The following is a 24,528-nucleotide window of genomic DNA, read 5'->3' as shown; positions in this document are numbered from 1 at the left end:
GCAAAGGCTGGAAATGTTACATCATGCACAGGATTCATATTCCAAGGCTAAGCAAAGCACATATGCTTTGATCCCAAATGTTTCCAAACATTTCCTCAAGCGAACATCGTGATTACATAACCAGAAAGGCCCACTTTTGCCGGCTTGTTTGCATGCTCTAGACCTCGGTTAACCCATTTCAGCAAGACATTAACTTACAGTGCATTTAACATATTTCTGCATACACCTACCCACCCAAAACTATGCTAACACATGAGGCGGAGGGATTAAGCTCGTTATTTTTAAACAAAGGAAAAGAGCTGCTTCATATGTTACATTGGGCTGCCTTTCCATTTCCATTAATCCACGAAAATGCGTTTTGGACCACAGAAGTCGCTGCTGCAAAGAATGGGTTACGAGGGTTTTAGCCTGCTCAGTGGGTTATCTGCAGAGTTCCCATGAATAGATGAGTTGCACGAGCCTAATTTTTTTTTTGGGGGGGGTGCAATGTAACGTGTGACACAGTCCAAAATCACATAAAATATCTGGGGCAAAGCAGCCATCGGAAAGGAACAATCATATCCCAAGCAGACACCCTAGTCATTGTGGCAATCATCTTCATGTTTACTGTGTGGAAGTGTGATATGACTGGCTTTCATTATATCATTAGAAGACCAATCTGGATGCCAAATCAGGTACTCTAGGTCTACCTACGGGACCACCTCTCCCGGTATGCCACACAGAGAGCCTCAAGGTCCATAAATAGCAACACCCTAGTGGTCCCGGGCCCTAAGGAAGTTAGATTAGCTTCAACCAGAGCCAGGGCCTTTTCAACACTGGCTCCGGCCTGGTGGAACGCCCTGCCTCATGAGACCAGGGCCCTGCAGGATCTGATTTCTTTCCACAGGGCCTGTAAGACAGAGTTGTTCCACCTGCCCTTTGGCTTGGAGCCAATTTGATTCCCTCCCCCTCTTTCTTTTTTCTTTTCCTTTCCCCTCCTGCGATGAGGATACATTTTAATATTTTAACCTTTCAATATTTTAATGTTGTATTTTAATGTTGTTTTTAAGTTGTATTCATTCAACTTGTTTTTATTATTGCTTGTTAGCCGCCCTGAGCCCGGCCTTGGCTGGGGAGGGCAGGGTATAAATAAAAATTATTATTATTATTATTAATATTAATAATAAACACTCATGCCTGAATTCCACAAATTATGGCACATGTGGGTTACTCCCTAGATGTAGGCACAACTGTACAGGGGAGGGGAAGACCAGGGATGTTTTTCAGAGCAGCAGTGATGATGCCATCACTTGACAAGTGAATAAAGTGATAACGAGCCTTTCAAGTTTATTTGTTAGCATGGGTAGCAAACTAAGGCCTGGGGGCCGGATCTGGCCCAATCGCCTTCTCAATCCGGCTCGCAGACGGTCCGGGAATCAGCGTGTTTTTACATGAGTAGAATGTGTGCTTTTATTTAAAATGCACCTCTGGGTTATTTGTGGGGCCTGCCTGGTGTTTCTATATGAGTAGAATGTGTGCTTTTATTTAAAATGCATCTCTGGGTTACTTGTGGGGCATAGGAATTCGTTCATGCCCCCCCCCAAATATAGTCCAGCCCTCCACAAGGTCTGAGGGACCATGGACCGGCCCCCTGCTGAAAAAGTTTGCGACCTCTGGATTAGCGGAAGTCAGAGAATGCCCAAGATGCAGGCTATTTCATTTTTTTTAACGGGTTCCAACTTCACGCTAACAGTTTAAATGAGTTGCACTTGCAGTTGTTTGCACTTGCAATTAAAAAGTTGCCCTTCAGCTGACTGAAGCTCTTTTGTTTTGATAACAGAAACACAAAAAAGCATGTGTTTTAAGAAGTTGAAGCTATGCAGTCAGTGGTACAGCACCACCGAGCTCAGTGGAGCTCACTTCCAGGAAACTAAGCATAGTCATGCTGAACCTAATAAACTGGGGGTTATGCTGTGTACTGCTGCTATGTGTGTGTGCAATTGTAAAATGGATCAACACAGCTGCATATTTTTTTTTTATTCTTCTCGGGACTGTCTTATGGGAGCTGTCATGCTAAGCTCCCACACTTCAAAATTTACATATTTAAAAACACAAGCAGTTTCGCAATGTCACCTAGTGCCATAACTGGCAACAACTGATACTTTCGTTGTATACAGACAAACACCCCTTTTTTCTGTTTTCTAAAAAATAAGTATAATCATGCAATTTGCACAGCGTGGGTGATGTTGGGAAATATTGTTGCAGAGTCCTCAACTGGTCTGGGTTTGAGATTTCATGGGCTATGTCCAATTCCCAAAAGTCGAAACGACAATGTGTAGGAGTTCTGAAAGGGAAATTTAAGTTCTTTGTTTCGCACCAGTTATAGTACTTAGGGGAATTGACTGAAGTGCATTATTGCTGTATTTTTGGTCCGTCTGTTTACACTGTTGTAAACACTACACTTCATGCAGAATGCAAGGCCTATCAAAAATGTGCCAGGGCCATTTTTGAAAAGGCAAGTGACCAGGAAGGCAAGGGAGGGGAAATGCAAGGCGCGTGTATAGAAGCATTTCTCACCTGGAATGACAGAGATAGTTTTCAAAGCTCGGAGAACTCTGAAAGTTCTCAAGGCTGACACATTCCCAAGGTCCACAAACTCTGTGACATATCTGCAACGAGGGAGGTCACACACAAAGAGACACAATGACAATAACACACACGAAAAACAGGAATGGGGGAAATAAAACAACAACTACAGACAGCAATACATCACTCACAGGGAGCTGCGACCCAACACCTAACACCAACAGCCTTACCTGGAATTACAGAAATAGTTTTCAAAGCTCTCAGTACCCTGAAGGTGCGCAGAGCTGAAACATTGCCTAGGTTTACAAACTCTGTTATATACCTGCAGAATTAAACCAGAGTTAATGGCACCAATTGGGGTTACCTAGCTTTCAAAAATAAAAATAAAATAAAAGTGTAACGTTCAGTTGGGGGCGGGGAACAGCATTCACAATGTAAACTGCTTTGGAAGTGGCATAAAAAAAGAAAAAAAGAAACAAATCTAAGGTTGCAAATGAAACAGTTTTAGACGTCTCCATTATCACAGGGCTTCTTCTTCAGTTATGCTTCCCATTTGTGATTTCTCTTGTGGCAAAACAAGGGTAGGGAGGAAGAGGTATCCTGAGAGAGGCACATTTTAGAGTTCCATTAAAGGGCAGGAAATTGTCAACTGGGGGGAGATGGCACTTGGATTTTCTGCTTCAATGGTACCAACATGTCCTAGGCCAAACACTGGCCTGAAAACGCTCCAATCGGGGAACAGCCTTTACCAAAGTTGTTATGGACTTTGAAGACGCTCAAACTCAGGACATAAGGGAGAAACATGCTAAGATGATCAACTCCCGTCTTCAAACCTATGTCCCTACCGTGAAAGACATGTGGATCCAGAATTGGTCTCCGCAGTCACTTATGGACTCACTGTTAAGACCATGTTCATGGAAGACAATCTTACTCAGCTACGAGTGATCGCCAAAGAAGAAGGCCATCTCTGTCTGCTGGAAAAGTACTGCTAAGCTCTGTGATTTACCTTGAACACAGGTGAGCAACTTGCGGTCTGTGGGCTCCATGCAGCCCCCTGTGCCCCATGCAACCCCCTCCATTTTCCTATACAGAACTTTGGCTCTATCAGCCACCACTGACATGTGCCCCCTACTTCCCCTACAAAACAATGTGGCCCTCAATCCCAAACAGGTTGCCTAACCCAAACCTCTACTTTCTTGTTTCCTCCTTCACTGCCCCACTAGAGTCAGCTCCACAGAAAAGGATACATAAGAAGTTAGTTCACAGTGTTTTAATGCTGAAATTGTTAAAAAGGACCTGGCCATAATTTCAAGGTTGACATTTGCCATCTTGGTTAATTTATCCCCAGGCTGTGCAAGGACTGAAAATGACTGGAATTCTCAGGGCTCCAACAGATTTAGCATAAAAATGATATTTGTATACCAAAAGATCATTTGCAGAACAACCCAATTTGTTGCTCCGTTTGCCTGTACAATTGCACATAATCAATCTACTTGTGAACCTTTCCTTTCTGCTTATCATGATTCATACTATAGGCAAACACATTGTTTGAAACACTTGCCCAATGTCCAAGAATTCAGCCAGAGTTTTAGAAGGGTAGACCATCATTCCTGAAATTAGGCACTCTGGACACATTGCAAAAATTATCTCTCCAGTTCCTTTTCAGTTTTTTGAGCCAATATCATGGATGTAAATATGAGAACTGCACCATGCCCAGGGGTTGGTTTTTTTTTTGGGGGGGTGCTTCTACTGAGTTAAGTAAAACATTTGAAAAAAAACAATAGATACACCAGCCAAATGTGATATACACTTGAAAAGGCATATCTGAATTCTCTCTCTAGCTGGGCTGTTCATAGTTTATCAGATCTGAAAAGGCAAACTGTCACAGTCAAAAGATGTGCTGAAACCTTCAGCTCAAGACTAATTTAGAACAATTATCAATGGAGATCAGTCCAAAAATGTTTAGCTGTTTTACAGGAAAGGTTTTTGGTCCTGAAGAATTTCATATCCAATGTACAAGTTTACCAGTGATTAGTCAGGAATGATCAAAACGCCTAGTTGCTTTGTCACCTTCCTGGACTTCCTTTGCAGCCTGCTTCTCCTTCTCCTTCTCCTTCCACTAACATATACAGTTATCTAGACACGAAAAGGAGCACAATACGTAACTTACGCCATCATGATGACACTGAAGTCTAGCCAGTTCCATGGGTCACGGAGAAAAGTGAAGCCGTCTATGCAGAAGCCTCTTGCAATAATTTTCACAAGTGATTCAAATGTATATATACCAGTGAATGTGTACCTATCAGAACAAGGAAAAGCAGTGGAGGAAAACAGAATACAGTTTAGAATATGCAGCAATGTCTTCATTAAGAGAGATGGCCAATGTTGCACATTAAAATATTAGATTCGGATTTATTTAAGAGTTGGTGGGATTTCTGCTCACAGTGGCTCAGTGCACAATTCATTGTGATGCATAATTAATAGCTGGCCTCACATCATGGCTTGCATGGAGTGAAACAAAAACACCTCGTTTGGATATAATGCTTAGCCAGGGCTTGTAGTTTGTTGCACCCACACGTGCTAGGAGGAGAGCAGAGCAGGAGCTATCTACATGCAGCATGTCCACAGTAAACCATTAAAACTACAGTTACCATGATATGGGGATGCAGTCACAGATACTCTGGCCAACCACAGACTACAGATAGGAGTCAGGTAGGTAGCCGTGTTGGTCTGACACAGTAGAAATATATTTTAAAAATAAAAAAATTGTCCAGTAGCACCTTAGAGACCAACTAAGTTTGTTCTTGGTATGAGCTTTCGTGTGCATGCACATGGTATCTGAAGAAGTGTGCATGCACATGAAAGCTCATACCAAGAACAAACTTAGGTGGTCTCTAGATTACAGATAGGTTTTGGAATAGACTATTAGATTATTAAACATTCTAATACATATTTTCACAGGTTTTGACAGACATTTCAAAGTCTGACTGATCCAAGTTCAATTTTTAAGGAAAAACCTAGTGCCAACTTGCAGCGAATTATAGCATACTGTGAACTTGCTGCCTAGCATACTTTCCAAAAAAAGAGAGGCCACCATCACTTTAAAGAATTAAGCAAGATTTACACCACCACCCACAAAACAAACAAATGAATTGCTACTTACTCCACCTGTTTCGACCACTCTGGTGGGTTACTAAAAGTCATGAACACACAGTTCGTCAAAATAGTGCACATAATGATCATGCTAAATACTGTAGAATAAAGTCAAGGAAGCATGAAACGTAAGAAATCACATATTCATTTCATCCCATTAAACTCCCGCTGAACCTTACTGAATTAAATCGGAAAACAATATCATCAGCAATTACCACTGCAACAGTTTTTCAGCAGGTGTTTGCGGCTGCAGTGGACTGTCCTACTATTCATCTAAATATGAGTGGTATATATACCTGGTTTAATATCCTGATTTCGAGGAAGTTCTTAAACCACAGTTTCTCAATTAGGACGTAATGGGAAACTGTGGTTTAAGAAACAAGAGATTTGCTGAAGCTGTGCGTGTGAGGTGAAGAGGGAAGCAGAGAGGGGAGGAAGGAGAAAGTTGGCATATAGCTCATTCTTCTCGGATGTTGCCCCTGAACTGGGTCTAACTCTAGTCAAGAGCCGCACCATTCCAAATACTGGGTGCAGATTATGGACTCTTAAGTGTTGAATCATAAAGTCTCACAGTGGATACAGGAAACTGATATTAATTAATAGTGATTGCAGTAAAGAAGATCTGAAAGAATCTAATTCAAGTCTCTGTGTGCTTTAATTGTAAAACATATGTATACGTTTAAAATGCTTGCATACATGAGGAATAATAAATCATCTTGAGTCTCTATTGAATGTGAATGCATGATTGAACGTAGATGTGAGGGATTTCAAATTTGATGTTTATTCTGGCCTATTTTGGTTTCACATTCGCATTCCAAGCTGATTTAAATTTCATGTGAGAATACAGCCTGAATCTACTATTAAGGCATTAAAACGAAAACATCCCCTTTCACCTTTGAACATTAGACACACATCACTACTTAGCACCTAATGTCAAGGCTGTAAAACTGTAATGCAAGCAGAGAAAAGCTGATGCATAAATAAGAGCCCTCTAGGTTCTCAACACGGGTGGCGCTGTGGTCTAAACCACTGAGCCTAGGGCTTGCCGATCAGAAGGTCAGCAGTTCGAATCCCCGTGACGGGGTGAGCTTCCGTTGCTCAGTCCCAGCTCCTGCCAACCTAGTAGTTCAAAAGCATGTCAAAGTGCAAGTAGATAAATAGGTACCACTCCGGAGGGAAGGTAAACGGCGTTTCCGTGCGCTGCTCTGGTTTTGCCAGAAGTGGCTTAGTCATGCTGGCCACATGACCTGGAAGCTGTTTGAGGACAAACGCTGGCTCCCTTGGCCAGTAAAGCGAGATGAGCAGTGCAACCCCAGAGTCGTCCACGACTGGACTTAACGGTCAGGGGTTTCTTTGCCTTTACCTTTAGGTTTGTATTTCCTAATATTTTATAGTCAACTTTTCAGTCCAATATCCCAAGGAAGTAAAGGCAGGGGCATTAAAAAGTGCATTGGTTTGTTGAAATAGGGGTGGGGAATCACCTAATTGTGCTAATTTCAGTGCAGTGGTACAGGGCAGGAATCTGCTGGGTGCCAGCAAACGCCTCTGCAGGCACATAACTCCTGGCACACAATGAACAACCCATAGCAGTCCAAACTTTTTGTGTCACAAATGCATATACATACACCCACCCCATTTAATTCTGTAACAATGTAATTCCAAATAAAGTGTCCTTCTTTAGTTGATTGTCCAGGGACCCAGACATTTTTTGGGTGTCCCCTGACTGTTTGGGTAAAAAAACCAAAAACATTGATGCGTCATGGGCCATAAACCCAATCCATATATTTTTAGTCAGCACAGCGACCCTACATACCAGGAAATGTGACTACAGAAGGGGGAACCGATATTACCATAAAAAAGGATATGAATGTATCAAAATTTTAATAGCTATTCTCCTAAACAGATTAAAAGGACTTAAAATGTACAAGGCAGGCGTGGCACTAAATCGGAAGAGTGTTTTGCCTCTGTTTAGTACTACAAAGGTCTGCAGAGAAAGAGAGAGAGAGAAAGAAAAAGTTATGCACATACACCTCTCAGCGGAAAACACACACACACACATACAATCTAACCATAACTTGAAACCAGTATTTTGGGTTAGCTTTAAAACGGCATTCATATGTCTGATGTTCATATTGTTGTGTTTCATTGTTTGTCATAAGCAGCTTTGTGGGAACTTTTAGAGCTGAAATGTGGCAGATAAATAAATACAGAAAGTTAGTAGTACTTTTAGAACAAATACATAAATGAAGTTTGCAATCACTGTACACACTTACCTGAAAGTCAGGCTCATTGATTTCAGTGGGACTTACTTCTGAGTAGATGTGCAGAGAATTGTACTGGTTTTGGTTTTATATCCATGTCTTAATTTTATATTTTATGGTTTGTAGACAAAACTGTACACAGCCCAAATAACTATTTAAAACATTTTATACATTACCCAGTCATTTATTGTTTCTAGCATTGAAAGACTACACACACACATCTAACACAAAAGCCAAATATTTCTCAAATCAACAAAGAGAAAACTTCTTAATAAAGGGTTGTGTTTTCATGCTGTTTTGACTATTCACGAAGTCACAAAAGAAAGAATGAAAACCCAAGCCTCCGTTAAGAAATTGTCCAAAGCAGCGCTGGTTGACTTTCATGAAAAATGTGTGAAACAACAACAACATGTAACATGTTCAACAGATAAAGCCCCATTTTAAAATATGCATAGGATGCTACCTCTGTAAGATGGACATATGTTAGAGGCAACAAGCACCATCGGGCAAAGGCCTTTTTGCTTAAGTCTCAATGAATTGTAGCACACAAACCTAAGAAGCTGTCTTATACCACACCAGACCATCAGTTTACACTGACAAGAAAGTGATTCTCCATGAGTTTAGACAGGAGCCTTTCCCCAGCCCTATCTGGAAATGATGTAATTTGCATCTGGAACCTTCTGCATGTAAACCACATGTTCTACCAGTGACTCCAGGCTCCTTACCTGTCCATTACTTTTTCTATACAGACCACTACCTTTCTTTCCCAAAGGAAACTCAAAGGACCAACTGTGTGCGAACCCAATGCAGAAGTCTAATAAATGAGATACAGAAATACCTCTATACATTTTGTGAGAGTGTTTGAAGCAAGTGTAAGATAATGTAGGGTATCATCCCATAGAACTTAATTAACCATCTTACCCCACTTTCTATTCTTTTGTCCATATGAAACATACTTGTCCTTATGGACAAATGAAGACCAGTACACTCATTTTCTGCCTTCCCTTGGTTTCTCCAGCCTTCTTTCATCTTTCATCTTTCAGGGATCTAGACCTCAAGTTCCTCCTGCCATACACCCAAAGCAACTCCCTTTCCTCTAACTTTCTCCTCCCTGCAACCTCTCTTTTTATCTTGCCTGGTTTGAGATTGACTTCACCCCCAAAGTTGCACTCCTCCATTGTCCTCCATTGTCTCCTAAGACAGATGGATGCCAACTATGGCCAAGTACATAACGGCGTCAAAATGGAAATAAAATCAAGGCAACTCATTTCAGCAGTTTCAAAACAGGTAAGTGTAAAACAACTATAGTTCGTATTAACAATTACTATAATAACGTCAAATGCCTGCTTAGATAGAAACCTCGGAAGCAAAAGAGGTCAGGCACCAACCCTTTGCCCATTTCCTGAACTTCTACAGTAAAATAAGGAAGGTAGGAATGCGGCAGAAGAAACCAGACTTTGAAATGTCTTGGAATTTCCATGTGGGTTGTTGACTGGTGCTGCAGCGCTTCCACCCCCACCCCCATTTGTTGGTTCATTTTTAATTTTGACCTGTTGTCGGATATCTGTACTTTTTTTAAACGATCACCTGAAAGTCCTGAACATTTAAAAAAACCTCCCACAATAAAATCAAACAGCTAAACCCAAGAAAAGACATGGCGTGTAGCAAGCACCCCTGCTGGCTATTAAAAACATCTATTGAAACAGCAAAAGTCTTAAATGGGCCCCTAAGAGCTAACAGATAGTGGGCCTAAAAGGTTTTCCTATGGAGAGAATTCCAGAAAATGGCAGCAACGCTCAAAGGGCCCTGGTGCTCCTAGGCACCATCCCAGTAAAGAGACTACTATGCTCAGAAGTGAGGCTCCTTAGATGGACCCACAGGTTAACCAAAGTGTTGATGCTAACTTTTAAAGCCCTAAACAGCCTTGGCCCAGTATACCTGAAGCAGCATCTCCAACCCCATCGTTCAGCCCAGACACTGGGGTCCAGTTCTGAGGGCCTCCTGGTGGTTCCCTCACTGCGAGAAGCGAGGTTACAGGGAACCAGGAAGAGGGCCTTCTCAGTAGTGGCGCCCGCCCTGTGGAACGTCCTCCCTGTCAAATGTCAAGGAAATAAACAACTATCTGACTTTTAGATGACATCTGAAGGCAGCCCTGTTTAGGGAAGTTTTTAATGTTTGATGTTTTATTGTGTTTTTAATATTCTGTTGGGAGCCGCCCAGAGTGGCTGGGGAAACCCAGCCAGATGGGAGGGGCATAAATAAATAAATAAATAAATAAATAAATAAATAAATAAATAAATATTGCCACTTCTGAAATGAACCAGGCATGGGCAGCGTGGGATCCTGCGTGACCACAAAACCAACAAACAAAACAGAGTACTCGTGCATAGGACTGCGGCTTGACTTCTGGATAAACATGCATAGGATTGCACTGTGAATCTCTTCTACGACATTTAAGAGACTTTAAAGTATGGAGATGAAGCCAGTTTAAAGCACACAGTTCAATCCAGTTTCAAAATCGAGCTCACCCATCTCTTAGCTTTCCGTGGCTATAGAAAGCTATCTATAAGGGGGTAATATTCAAATATGCAATTCACTACTTGGGATGTGAAGTGGTGCAATCCAAGGAAGGCTGTACTCCGTACAGTTCCTGCTCATTCAGAATAGTGACAGGAAACACCGGAATAACGTCTGCCATTTTGTTCAAACGATCAGGCCCCTTGCTTGCTTATTTCTGAAACAAAGCAAGTTTACTGGCTTCCGTTCCATTCACTCTTGGCACAGGGTGCAAGGTGTTTCCAAGTCTTCTCCTAGCTGGCTAAGCCTTGATGGTTATGCTCAAGCATCTGTTTGTGGGTTTCCCATAAGCACCTGGTTGGCTACTGTGAGAACAGGAAGGAAGCTGACTAGGTGAACTATTGGCCTGATCCTGCAGATTTTTTTATCTTACGTTATTAGTCTTTCCCACAATGACAAACCTAGACAGCATCTTAAAAAGCAGAGACGTCACCTTGCCAACAAAGGTCCATATAGTAAAAGCTATGGTTTTCCCAGTAGTGATGTAGGGAAGTGAGAGCTGGACCATAAAGAAGGCTGACTGCCGAAGAATTGGTGCTTTTGAATTATGGTGCTGGAGGAGACTCTTGAGAGTCCCATGGACTGCAAGAAGATCAAACCTCTCCATTCTGAAGGAAATCAGCCCTGAGTGCTCACTGGAAGGACAGATCGTGAAGCTGAGGCTCCAATACTTTGGCCACCTCATGAGAAGAGAAGACTCCCTGGAAAAGACCCTGACGTTGGGAAAGATGGAGGGCACAAGGAGAAGGGGACGACAGAGGACGAGATGGTTGGATAGCGTCTTCGAAGCTACCAGCATGAGTTTGACCAAACTGTGGGAGGCAGTGGAAGACAGAAGTGCCTGGCGTCCATGGGGTCACGAAGAGTCGGACATGACTAAACGACTAAACAACAACAACAACAAATTAGTCTTTCCCAAGTACAGCACAGCTTCCCTTTGGCTAGGACAATAAAATTATCCTGTGCCCTAGGGACATTCTGTAGACACTGGGTGTCAAGATGCACTGTGCTGAGGGATGGTCTCCAAGAAATTCAAAACATGAGAAAAATACAGTGGTGCCAATCATTTACCTGTTGGTATGGTAAAGATAAAGGTAAAGGACCCCTGACAGTTAAGTCCAGTCACAAACGACTCTGGGGTTGAGACACTCATCTCGCTTTACTGGCCGAGGGAGTTGTCGTTTGTCCGCAGACAGTTTTTCTGGGTCATATGGCCAGCATGACTAAGCCGCTTCTGGCAAAACCAGAGCAGCGCACAGAAATGCCATTTGCCTTCCCGCCGGAAGCACTTTGACGTGCTTTTGAACTGCTAGGTTGGCAGGAGTTGGGATCGAGCAACAGGAGCTCACCCTGTCATGGGGATTCGAACCGCCGACCTTCCAATTGGCAAGTCCTAGGCTCTGTGGTTTAGACCACAGTGCCTAGTGAATATCACTAGTACACAGACATTCTCAACAAGACCAAGGGAAGAGACCAAGGGAAAGAATGACAATCTGAAAAAATCAATTATCACCCCCCAGAGAAAAACTGAAACTTGGACTGGGGACACCTGGGTAAATGTTCTCAATGAGCTGGTCTATATTTAAGACTCGCATCTCCATGGCAAGTGTCTCTGTTCCACATTATACTGAATTAGTACAGTTCACTGTCTAGAGCTGGGGCTGTCATGTAGTGAGTTTCTCTGCCAGTGGTCCATATTGGGGGCATTTGCTTGGCAGGGGCAGCAACTGATTCAGTGAGTTCTAATTAAGTATTTGGCCAGGGGCTGAGGAGCTCCCAATGGGGATGCCAATAACATATAGAGCAGCAGCCTAAGCAAAATCCCTGGGTTTACCAAGATGCCACTTCATCTTACTTACCCAATCTGTAAAATAGAAGTCATAGCAAAGGAAAAGGGAAAGGGAAAAGGCTGGGGGCGGTGAGAGGAACAGGATTCCTTGGAAGGTAGTGGACTCCCCCTTTTTAAACAAAAGCTGGGTGAGCACCTAACAAGGATGTTGTAGCTGTGGGTTTTTTTGCATCAGCAGGGAAACATTCCAACACGGAGATCTGCATTATACTAAGTCAGGACAATTGGTCCATCTAGATGAAAAGGTTGCACTGCTGGCTAAGATAGCTGGCTGGTTTCAGCAAGAGAGCTTTCCTAGGGCTATTGGGGGGTGTTATTGGGTTGTTGTTTTTATTTTGATTGTATGTTTTGTGGTTTTAAATTTTGATTTTGTTCCGTGAACCGCCCTGAGACCTCCCGGTACAGGGTGGCATATAAATTCAATAAATAATAAATAATAATAATAATCTAGAAATGCTTGAGAACCTGGGACTTTCATAAAGAAGCTCTACCACTAAGCTTTGGCCTGGTTTTGGCCTTCAGCTGATGACTCTGTGTCTTATAGTTGTGATGAGGTTCACTGGAATAAAGAAACACTGCCATCTTCCCTAAGTATTGGGGGATAAGGCAGAGACAGGTGCCATCCTCCAATTCTGGTGCCAGTCAGGCCACGCCTCTGCACTTAGCTCTCTGGCTGGCATTAAAAAGAAAGAGCCAGGGCTGCTTTTCATATGCTAGAAGCTGGCATTAAAAAAAACATGGCAACATTCCAGCTGTTCAAGCAGAACTGCTGCTTTTGATGATTCAGAGAGGTGTTTGTGTGTGTGTGTGTGTGTGTGTTTTAAATGGATTTGTGGGATGATCTTGAACCACTGGTTATTTGGAGAAGTAATGCACATCCTTTCTGGTAAAACACAATGGAATCAGGAAATGTGCCATTCCAGGATTTGTGGGAAGATGCACAAGGCCTCGCTATACAGAACAGGAAGCTGGGGGAGAAACTGTTCATCAAAAACATTTCCAATGATGTCTGTAGCTCACTATTTCTAAAAAGAAAAAGACCCAACCTTCTAGGCAGTCATGTTGTTCTCTGCACAGCACACAAGATGCGCTGCCAGAGGCCTCCCACATATTTCTAAATGGGAAGCCTTCTCTGGGGAACATAAAGGGCTTTCTTCAGTACAGCCTTTAACACACTCGGGCTTGCACCACTGGATGGGTGGGTGGGGGCACCTAAAGGTGCCCAGTGCTGTACACAAAAGAAATCCTGCATTTCCTCATATGTGTTTGGCTTTGCAAACAGCACCTCTTAGCTCAGTTGACCCCCGCATACCTGCCGAAACAGCCTATCAAAGCCACTGTCAAGAGGGTGTGGTACTAAGTTGTGGCTATGCTATGTGCAGTAAAACTGTCATGCGGGCAAAAGAGAAATGCATGCCCTCCAACATTTCTCCGATGAAAATAGGAACGTCCTATTCTTTATTACTCTTATTCTTATTTTACTGTTTATAACCCGTAAATCCAACTGGGTTGCCCCAGCCACTCAGGGAAGCTCCCCACATTTTTGAAAACACAATAAAACATTTAAAAAACTTCCCCCTACAGGGCTGCCTTCAGATGGCTCGGGGGTTGGATAACTCCATACCCTCCAACATTTCTCCAATGAAAATAGGGACGTCCTAAGGAAAAGTGGGACATTCTGGGATCGAATCAGAAACTGGGATGGCTTCTGCAAATCCAGGACTGTTCCTGGAAAACAGGGGTACTTGGAGGGTCTGGAAATACCTCCCTGGGTGGGTAGAGAAGGCTGGCTAAAAACTGTTTACCCAGCTCATACAAGCATCAGAAGACGCCCGTTGCAACAGACCCACAACCCATCTCTAGCTGCCTGCACCCTGTTCTCACAACGGCCTACTAAATCCAGAAATCGGTGCTCAAAAGATCCTCACAGCAGCCATGCCTCCTGCCTCCCCCTGCCACTCGCAGGCCCACCCATTCTAAACCTGAAAGCGCAAGCCTGTGTTGTCCCTGAACAGCCGTACAACTGCAGACTCAGGCAGCCTCACCTTCTGCCTGCCTGCTGTTTTCCTCCTGCTCACTGAAAGGGACATCGCCCCCAGAGGAAATCTCCTTCCTTCCCTTCCACACTGACTGGACCCTGCGAATCCACCTCAGCTAGCTACCACACAAGGTGCCTCTTCATCTTAAAAGCTCTCTTCCTTGCCAGCGGCTCGGGCATCCTGCTTACTGCCGAAGGCAGATCCAAATAAATCATATTTTCAAAGGGAGAACAGCCACGACGTTTCTGAGTCCCAGAATCCCTTGGTGGGCGATGAAATCTATTTTGCACCCAGCCTAATCTAACCTAATTAAAGTCTGCACAACACCTCCTGCACTACCTCCAGTTCCGGGAGAACAGACGCTTCACTCTCAGAGGTAGCAGCAGCTAGAGACCATCAGTGGAGGAAGTGAGCTGTTCACCTGGCTCCCCTTCATAGCTGCTGGAATTGCCCTTTTTGAACCTTTGGCCAGCAGAGGGTCACCCCCATTTTGGGGAACAGCTTTGGGGGGAAGCAAGGACAAGGGCCACCCCCAGAACATCATCTTCTATGGAGATTGCCTTGCCCTAAATTGTTTTAAGTGCTTTTTAACCTGTACGCTTTTAATTTGGAGTTTTCAAAATAAGGGAGGTAAAATGTGCCTGGGAAGAGAGCAATTGGGGAAACCAGCTGGCACCCCGATTGCAGTGGTTCTGGGCAAGGCGGAGGTTCTGGGCAAGTGGGTGGGACATGTCCGGTAAGGGACATGTGGCACAGGGAGTTGGTGACTGTGCCATGTGCCAGACCTCCCTTCAACATGAGGAATTGTGGCTGTCCTATCAGCCAGCCCTGGGGTCTGTGGCTGTTCAATGTTAGGTTGGTCCTGCCTCACCCATGATGTGATTGTGGATAAGGAGGCTGATCTGATCTATATTACTGAGACGTGGGTGGTTGAGCAGGGTGGAGTTGGTGCTGGCTCCTTGGTACAGCTCCAGGGCAGACTTGAGGGTTGGGGATGGGGAGTTGCTGTAGACCACAGAGATTCCATCTCTGTCTCCAGGCTTTCTGGCCAGTTAGGTGGGGATCCAGAGTGTTTGTTCCTGGTGTTGGTAACTGGGACATATTAGGGATTCTGCTAGGGACACGGGTGGCACTGTGGGTTAAACCACAGAGCCTAGGACTTGCCACTCAGAAGGTTGGCGGTTCGAATCCCCGCAGCGGGGTGAGCTCCCGTTGCTCGGTCCCTGTTCCTGCCAACCTAGCAGTTCAAAAGCACATCAAAGTGCAAGTAGATAAATAGGTACCACTCCAGCGGGAAGGTAAACGACATTTCCGTGTGCTGCTCTGGATCGCCAGAAGCGGCTTAGTCATGCTGGCCACATGACCTGGAAGCTGTATGCCGGCTCCCTCGGCCAGTAAAGCGAGATGAGCGCCGCAACCCCAGAGTCGGTCACGACTGGACCTAATGGTCAGGGGTCCCTTTACCTTTACCTTTAGGGATTCTGCTGGTTTACCACCCACCTGACTGCCCAGAAGTCTCCCTGCCTGAGCTGACAGAGCTGGTCTTGGAGGGAGTGTTGAGGACTCCCAGATTGCTGGTGTTGGGTGACTTCAACATCCATGCCGAAGCCATTAGCTCTGGCATGGCTAAAGACTTCACAGCTGCCATGATGACCCAACATGTCATTGGCCCAACATATGTGGACCTTGTTTTCTCAGCTGGGCAGGAAGAGGGTGATCTGAAAGTGGGGGTTATTGACATCAGTCCCTTCTCACGGTCAGGTCACTTCCTGTTGAGATTTAGGTTCTCAGCATCCTTCTCCCTTTGCAGAGGCAGGGGACCTATGAGGATGGTCTACCCTCAGAAGCTGATGGCTCCAATTGGTTTTCAGATAACCTTGAGGGATTTCCCTGATGATATGACTGGTGCTCCTGTTGAAGCCCTGGCCAACTTGTGGAACATCTGGATGGCTTGGGCCACTGACATGATCATCTGAATGCCCTCTCCTGCTTTGTGGAGCCCACTTGGCTCCCTGGCTTGCAATAAGCATCTGAGGCCCTTCTTCATGTGCCCCCTCCATGAGAGGTCAAGAGGAACTAGATGGACTCTTGGCCTGATCTAGCAGAGTTCTTCTTATGCTCATTGGCAGGGGCTTCATAAAATGCAAAAGGCTCATGCTTTTGTGCAGGCTATTGGTTATCACACAACCACCTCCATTTATGGTACCAGTTGCACATATAGTTAAAGGAAGCACAACATAGGAGCTGGTTGTGAAACGGGCTCTTTAGCTTTCTTGACTGAGAGCATAACAAAACTGTTAAGAGTTTATTAGGTAAAGTAAAATGGAAGGGCTTTCAATGTGCATCATTAATTTTCCAGCAAAGCATTATGGCAAAGTTTTAAGACCCACCCCCTTCTACTTTAGAGGGAATCGGGCTGCCAAGTCCCACAACCACTTTGAGGCTTATGCTCAATATGTGATGGTGGTGATGGTCTTTTATTAGTCTAAATGGTACATTGAGGCAGTGAAAGGATGGAGGAAATGTCCCATCACTACCACAAACGCAGATCCAATAACCTTTCGGGAGCATTTGACGCAATTAAGTAAGTCAGGATCTGGATTATATGGTGGCACACCACACCTATCTCTTTGTCAGGTCTAGATACATTTCATCTCTGTCCAAGACAAATTTTTAAAAGTCACCATGGATAGAAGACAAGTCTCCAAATGGTGCAAATTGGCCTGGGAGACACCGGACCTAAAACACCATGGTTTTTCTCTTTTGTGACTGAGATGGACTGACTGCCACTCCTTTTCTCAGTATCTGTTGCCACTTCCCCCTCTTATTTATCTGCCTCCTCCCTACTAGATGTGCTGACTTCCAGAATTGCTTAAGCTACGCATCGAGCTGTGTGCAGATTTTGCAGAGCTATCAGCTACCCCAGCAAACAATCAGATACATTTCTTCCCCACCCCTGAAAAAAAATGAAGAGAAGATTCATATTTGAAAAGCCCACAGAAAAAAGTCCCCTTTCATATGCAGCAAGAGACTCTTGCCACCCCAAACCTGTAATTCCTCCTGGGGACAAAAAAGACTTGAGGTTTTTAATAGGGTGGGTCTTGGTGACTCACTTTCTGCGTCAAATAGAAAGGGTCAAAGTCCTCCAGTGGCACAGCAACCAGGCCTTTTGGGATATCCCCATAGATGAAAGGCAAATTCTTCCCTGCCTCCAGGTCACTGTTTGGTTTTGGTTTGCTCTCTTCGTCGTCATCTCTGTGACTGCTGTCTTGCTTAGGGCGCTTCTTCTTCTTATCTTCTGCGATGCGCTTCTCGATGTTAGCCAGAGATTCCGGAGTGAAAGGTCGAAAACTATCAGGGCCTGGTGGTGCAAGCAGCCGCCCTGCCATTTTTTCATCCTGCAGAAACTTATTTAGTTATGATGCGCCCGGGATAGGTCAGCTCTGTAGAGGAGAGAATAGGACAGACGGTTACAAGTCAAATCCTCAACATACTGGTGGATGAATTGAGTATTTTTGGAGGGAAGAATGAATGAATGAATGAATGAGTCTTGTTGAGCCACATCCCCATTGAGATACCACCAACTGTTGCATTGGTTTTACCATTCAGCCTCTCAAGGGTTAAACAAAGCTGCCTGAGACAATGAGCTCAACACATTTCCCAAGTATCTCACTTAAACCAGAGCTAGCCGACATGGTACCCACTGGATGTTGTTGAGGGTTGCCATATTCCGGGGATCAAAAACCCAGACACCCCACCATCACCACTGGGGCACCTCCGCCACCATCCTGCACCTCCCTCCCTCACCCTCCGTGCTGCTAACCCCTTCCTCACCCACCTGTTCCCCCCTCTCTCCCCTCTCTTATCATTGCTGTCTTTGGCCTCCTGCTCACGAGGGGAGGATGAGCGGCCACGAGAAGGTCACACAAGGCCAGACAACCGTTGGGACTGTCTCGGGGCCTAGCGCGGTCCTGGGACTCCAACTCCCATCAGCCCCAGCCAACATGGTTAATGCTCAGAGATTATAAGAGCTGTAGTTCAAGAGCATCTTGAGGGCCACAGGTTCCCCATCCCTGTCTTAAACTACTTAAGGTTGTCAAGTTCACTGGTCCATTATAGAACTCATGTAAAATGGCAGATAACATGGATGAACTCTCTACTACTTACTGTATTTTATGTACTACCCTGACAACTCTACCTCTTCTGGAGACAGCCTTTTAATATTAAGACTGACCAACCACTCCAGAACTTTTAAATCCTATGGTCCTCCTATTACTGTTTACCTTCTGAGCAGCTTCATTTTGTGATGCCAAAAGTTCACTGGTGTTTCTCTAAGAACCGCTAATGCCTGAAGAGAAACATGGCAAAGTTTGCAAGAGCAGATTCCTTAATAAGAAGATGCCTAATGATGGACAAGTTACCCTGATCTTCCAGGACAGTGTCTAGCTACAGGGTAGGATTAGCAATGTTCTGTGTTGTAGTTCCAGTTGTATGGGCCCAACAAGCTTAACCAGAGTCCAACATGAATCAAGCATGCCCCAGAATTCACCACAATGCACAGGAGTTCCATGGCAAATGCCTGTGTGGTCCTCAATTTGGAAACACTTCCCTGAAAGCAGAAAGACTGAGCACCACTGTGTCAGATTTAACCAAAGCTCCACACATGAACCCATCTCTTTTTAAAGTATATTAAGGTAGGCATCTTCAGCTTTGCATGCAACAGTTCAGCACACAAAACCAGTGGCCCATCACTGTAAACCACAGTTAATGATTCACTATGAATGCCCCTACATGGGTTGTTTCGCTTCTCCCTGCTAGTACACAGAGGAAACAAACCATGATCACTGGCTTAGTGTTATGTTCAAACCAATGACCATGGTTTGCTTCACTCCAAGAAAGCACAATCAGTAAGCCAAAACAAGCCTTGGCTTCAGATCATGGTTTGGTGAAAATGAAACAAACCGCAATCCCTCTTTCAAAAGTAACTCTAAGTCAAAGACCTTGGTTTGATTCCTTCCAGTGCTAGCAGGCAGCAAAAATCAGGGTGGGATCAACTCATACACGGTAAACCATGCTTTATGGCTTACCATGATGTTTGAACATGGTCAATACAACATTAGAACAATAAAACCTCAACACTATAATTTTGGCACGAATGTATGTCAATCAATGGTTTAAACATTATTCTTATTACTTTTATGTTGAAGTAATGGCAGGAGGATACAATTTTTGGCCCTGACACAAATGCACATGCACCACATGCTAACATCTGCATGTGATGGAGCTTTTCTGAATGCCAATGTTAAAATACATTTCAGGGATTAGTGAGTTTGATGGAGATGGGGACTGAGGAGGAACCCATATCAATATGAAATATCTTCAAATGTTGGCTGATTTGCTCTAGTATATTTCTCCTCTTCCCTTTCCGTCAAGCTGCCTGCCTGAAATCCTATAGGCCGCTAAGCAAGAAATCAATCTCTGCCATCCACAGATTCAGCTAGCATTTTAAACTAGCAGATTATCCTAACTCAGCACCTTCTTTTTCACTTCTCCCTTGAACAGTACAATACTGTTCACACAAGGCCACAAAAAGCCACACAATCTCTTCATATTACTCATGCCATTGGAAGCCACAAGTATTGGTGTTAAGATCAGAGTATACAGGTAAAAGAAACCATGTGTCCCAGGTAAAATTTGGACCAGTAATGCTTTGATTTTTAACCTTTAAAAGATTTTATGGGTTTAGTTTGTTGGCTAGGGCTGGCATGGGGAAACTATGGTCCTCCAAACATCATTAAAGACTCCAGCTCCCACCAGCTGCAGCCAGCATGGCCAATGGCCAAGAATATCTAACAACATCTAGAGGCCACAGGTTCCCCAGCTCTAGTCTAGGGACCTGCATCTTGCTTTGGGTGCAAGAGGGATCCTGAGTATACAAGCCTTGGAAATCAGGGAAAGAAGGGCCATGCCAAAAAAGATGGATAGATGGCAAATAATTCTCACTATTCGGCATCCATACAGTACCAGGCAAAACCTGAATGCAACAACCTCCTGCATTGTTGAAACCTCCTGTATTATGTATTACATGCAAGTATTTACTGGGGGGGGGGGGGAGAAGTGGCTAGCTGAATACCTTTTCTAGGGTTGCCATTAAAAAAGAATGCTTGTTTCTATGCCTTAACTGCACAGGTTGGGGTTAACAGCAGGCTGATCTTGCAGACATGAGCAGAAGATGATAATCCTTATCTTCATGCAGCAAAAAACTTCATCTGCTGCCGATTTCTGCAGATAAGCTTTCTGCTCCAAGGACAAGAGCAGTTCAGGCTTTTTACTGATCAGTTGGCAACCCTATGTCTGATCTCAATAGGGACCTATGCATATGAAGCCAAAACTACCGGTAGGTGTTTTTTAAAATCAAACTGAATTTAATGCAAACCTTCTCCTCCCCCCCTCCAAAAGCCGACCAAATTCCATTGCCAGTAAGAAAATACGTAAGATTTCAAAAACAGAGATGCTACTAAGAAAATTTCTTCTTTTTGGCAGGCATCATGAAAAGCAAAGAAAGACATATTTGTTTGAAGGATGAGTCTAGAGAAATAAGTTTGCATTCTGCAGGGACTGCACAGTGTCCCCAGCAAAGAGGCCGCCAACCAGGTATGACGTGCTGTCAGACCAAATAATAAGTGTGAGTCAGAAAAACAGAGTTTGTCTGCATCTGGTGCTCCTATGTAGAACAAACACACACAGAGATGCACAAGCAGAGCCCCCCCCCCCCCATCTCTGTAGTTTGACACCTTTGCCGGAGAAACAGGAAGGAGAATGAAACCGTGATTCAGGACTGACGATTCAGAGCTTTTCGCTCCGAAGGAAGGGGAGTGGAATTCTAGAAGCTGTGCACTGATGCAACGGCACTGCAGCACTGCAGACTGAAATACAACAGAGCACACGAGCTTTGGCACTTAAGGGAGCCGTCTAACTGCTGGATGGGCAGAGGGTTTTTTTAGGTGCAAAAATAATCCCGTTGCTTCGTGCACCAGACACAGAGGGACTAACTTGTAGAAACAAACAGAGACGATACAGATATATTCAGCAAATAAGAGAAAGGCACATACAAACACAAAATGCTTTTTCATGTACAATTCTTACAGCAGAAAACAACTGGCTAGCGAGGACCCCTTGAATAAGGAATGATGACTCAACATATTCCTTGAAGCCAACGATCCCCTACGGGGCCAAATCATTACGATGCAGCTATAGCCGCATGGAGTCAGTCATCATCATCATTAAGAGGTCTAGTTTGCCTTCCATACCCCTCTTAGCTCCGGCGCCACTGAAGACACCTAAGATTAACACCACCTTAACAGGAGTTTATTCCTGTAGTGTAGCGAGCAGACTGATGGGATAACCCAGGCTGAAATCCCCACTCAGCCATGAAGCTCACTGGATGACCTTGGGCAAGTCACCATCTTCTAGCCTTACCTACCTCACAGGGTTGTTGTGAGGAGATGCCACACTGAGGAAGGGTGGAAGCAATACAACACCCCGATAATCAAATGGTTGTGTGAAGAGGTGCTGCATATTGGACTGTCTGAGGACACACAACTGCAAAACGAGTAAGGCTGCAGCCTTTAACTGGCAGATCAGCTGGCTAAAGTTTTTCTTGATTCATCAGAGGGAGTAATTTTATTTGATAAGGCTGCGAAGGCATTACCTGTTTGCTTTAAGCATATTTTAGCTCTGGTTTGTTACTGTAACAGATAAGAAAAAAAGGAAAGATGACCAGTCCCGTCTAACAAAGAATGGCAGTTTTCTTCTTCTTCTTTTCCATTAGCTCCTTTGGCATATTAAAAAAGGCATCTATAATGAGGTTTTGGTAATATGCCCATGTGTTTAAATTTGACTTATTAATAGATTAATCAGCTAAACATCATATGATTAATCAACCAAAACTTCTTTAATTGGCTGATAGTGCTAAGCATGAGACAGTGGAATATTTATTTCTGCAGTTTAGCCAGAGCAAGCATGCAATACCAGTCAGTTGAAGCACGTTTCATCTGCAATTATAGCATCACCGATAAACCTCACCTCCAACCTTATAAAGCCAACAGAGCAAGCAATCATAGAGAAAGGCAGAGCGATTTTGCCCAAGGCCACACTAGCAGAACTCTAATCAGGTCAACTACGCCCTGCAGGACCATTCCGCCACCTGAGATTCTCAATGTCTCCCAGGAGATAGGGAGGTTTAATCCTATAATCAATTTCCAACACTACACAGATACACAATGCAAGGAAATGAATGGGACAAGCCATTTAAAAAAGTGCAGGTCCTTATGAGAAATTTATGGCAAACAACAACAACAACATCACCCTTCATCCATAGATTTCAGGGCAGTTCACAACATAAAATCACAATATAAAAACCACAAAGTAAATAATAAAATTAAGAACAACCACAAACCAATAAACCAATTGTAGCCTAGCCATCAAATTTTATAGAGACTGACTCCCACCCTCAAAATCTGCTGTCCCTATTTACTCCCAGACAGTGGATTGCTTTTGACACTGGGGAAGGAGAGGTTTAAAGAGGCCTTTGCCCTTGCTGTAATCTAAATACCCGTTCCCTGCAAAACACCCCAACCTCAGTCATTGACCAAAGTTTTTATCTTGTATTTTTATGTTGTGAACTGCCCCTGAGATCTATGGATGAAGGATGGCATACAAATTTAATAAACACATAAAATAAATCTTGTGTGATATTATGGCACTGCATAGGGCCACTTTATGAGCCTTATAGCTGCAGGAGTCTTCAATCTACTCCACGGTTATTTTGACGGGCACAAATGAAATGGAAAGCGATGATGGAATTCTTGGGATTTACTCAAGAAAACCCCAAGTAAAGGCATAAAGTAAATACTGGAGAAGACTCACGAGGGTCCAGAGGAACTCCTTGGGCACACCCACATCATTTCCTCAATGGAGAGCTGGAATATTCCTTAACCATGGGTCAAAGATCCATCTCAAGAACACACAGAGATTCTTGCTACAGCCTTTGATGGGGAGGGGGAAACCCCTCATGCTACCTAAGTGTGGAACCCACACTAGGAGGAGCTACAAATACTTGAACCACAATGCCTCTTGGTTGCTGTGAAGCAAGGGGGAATCGCTCTTACATGACAGTGTCCTTTGTGCGATTGTGGGGACTTGTCCTTTCAGACGGGGAATCTGGTTCATTCATCATGAGTGGAAGTTGCTCAACCCACAGTGAGTATCCGTTATGGCCGCACACATGCTTACAAGTTTTCCTTGGAGTGAACAGATTGAACAATCCATTGGACATAAGGAAAACAAAGGGGTTTGACACAAGGAAAATAAACCCACCAACTTCAGGGATTTCCAAACTCCACAATACCACAGACCACTTGAAAATTGCTGAGGGTCTTAGCAGATCACTAAAAGATTTCTCTGCCTGGTGTAGCAATTGTAATATGCTGTACTAGATGCTGTGTGATCTTTAAATTCAGTTTTTACTGACATAGTGTGAAAGAAGCTTGTTGGCCCCTGAAAGTTCATGGAGCACAGTTTGGAAACCCCTGCATTCCTATGTTAAAATAAAGAGCCGTTACCCCAGGGGTCCAGTCCCAATGACATTTGAACAGCATTTCTTAATTCCAAGTAAAATGTAGCCATTTGGGTGGTGGTGACCAATGCTAGCCAAATAGGGAAGTGGCCCATAGCAGTGGTGTATGCCTGGGTTAGTGACTTTTTCCTGGTCCTGCTACCCAAACAGCAGCTTTGAAATGGGAACATTTTGAAAATGTGCTGCTCACATTTTAATTTATCTCGCAGCTGTCCTTGCCCTGAGTCGATGGTAAGGTGTTGCATATCTCCTCCTGATCACTACCCCAACAACCAAACTGTTCACTTTGAAAGGAAATAAAACCAACTGAATAATCAGATAATGGGGGACCAGAGGAAGGAGTCTGCACTATGAACGAAGACTGTAAAATTTGGCTAAACCTCTGGGAGGTTTAAAAAGCAAACATCTGGGCACTTCAGGAAGGCTAGAAGAGAGGGAATTCTGAGG

The 24,528-nt window shown here is 44.0% G+C and overlaps 1 protein-coding gene across 4 annotated transcripts in view; it reads right to left on the bottom strand.

Annotated features, from left to right (window-relative positions):
- SCN8A (sodium voltage-gated channel alpha subunit 8) overlaps positions 1-24,528 on the bottom strand; it is a 109,350-nt gene that overhangs the window by 61,957 nt on the left and 22,865 nt on the right. For 3 of the 4 annotated variants that reach the window (XM_083598524.1, XM_083598521.1, XM_083598522.1), the window contains exons 2-6: positions 17,558-17,887; positions 7,585-7,702; positions 5,729-5,819; positions 4,736-4,864; positions 2,557-2,648 (exon numbers count right to left, since the gene is read on the bottom strand). In XM_083598524.1, coding sequence (XP_083454650.1) covers positions 2,557-2,648; positions 4,736-4,864; positions 5,729-5,819; positions 7,585-7,702; positions 17,558-17,833 — 706 coding nt within the window. In that variant the 5' untranslated portion in view covers positions 17,834-17,887. Of the gene's footprint in view, positions 1-2,556; positions 2,649-2,795; positions 2,888-4,735; positions 4,865-5,728; positions 5,820-7,584; positions 7,703-17,557; positions 17,888-24,528 lie in introns of all 4 variants that reach the window. The other variant, XM_083598523.1, reaches the window with a different exon arrangement.

The sequence above is a fragment of the Podarcis filfolensis genome (genome assembly GCF_964270895.1).
Source record: "Podarcis filfolensis genome assembly, chromosome: 2".
In the NCBI taxonomy this organism is placed as follows: domain Eukaryota; kingdom Metazoa; phylum Chordata; class Lepidosauria; order Squamata; family Lacertidae; genus Podarcis; species Podarcis filfolensis.
Note: the sequence above shows the minus strand (reverse complement) of the source record. Positions and strands in the feature narration are given on the sequence as shown.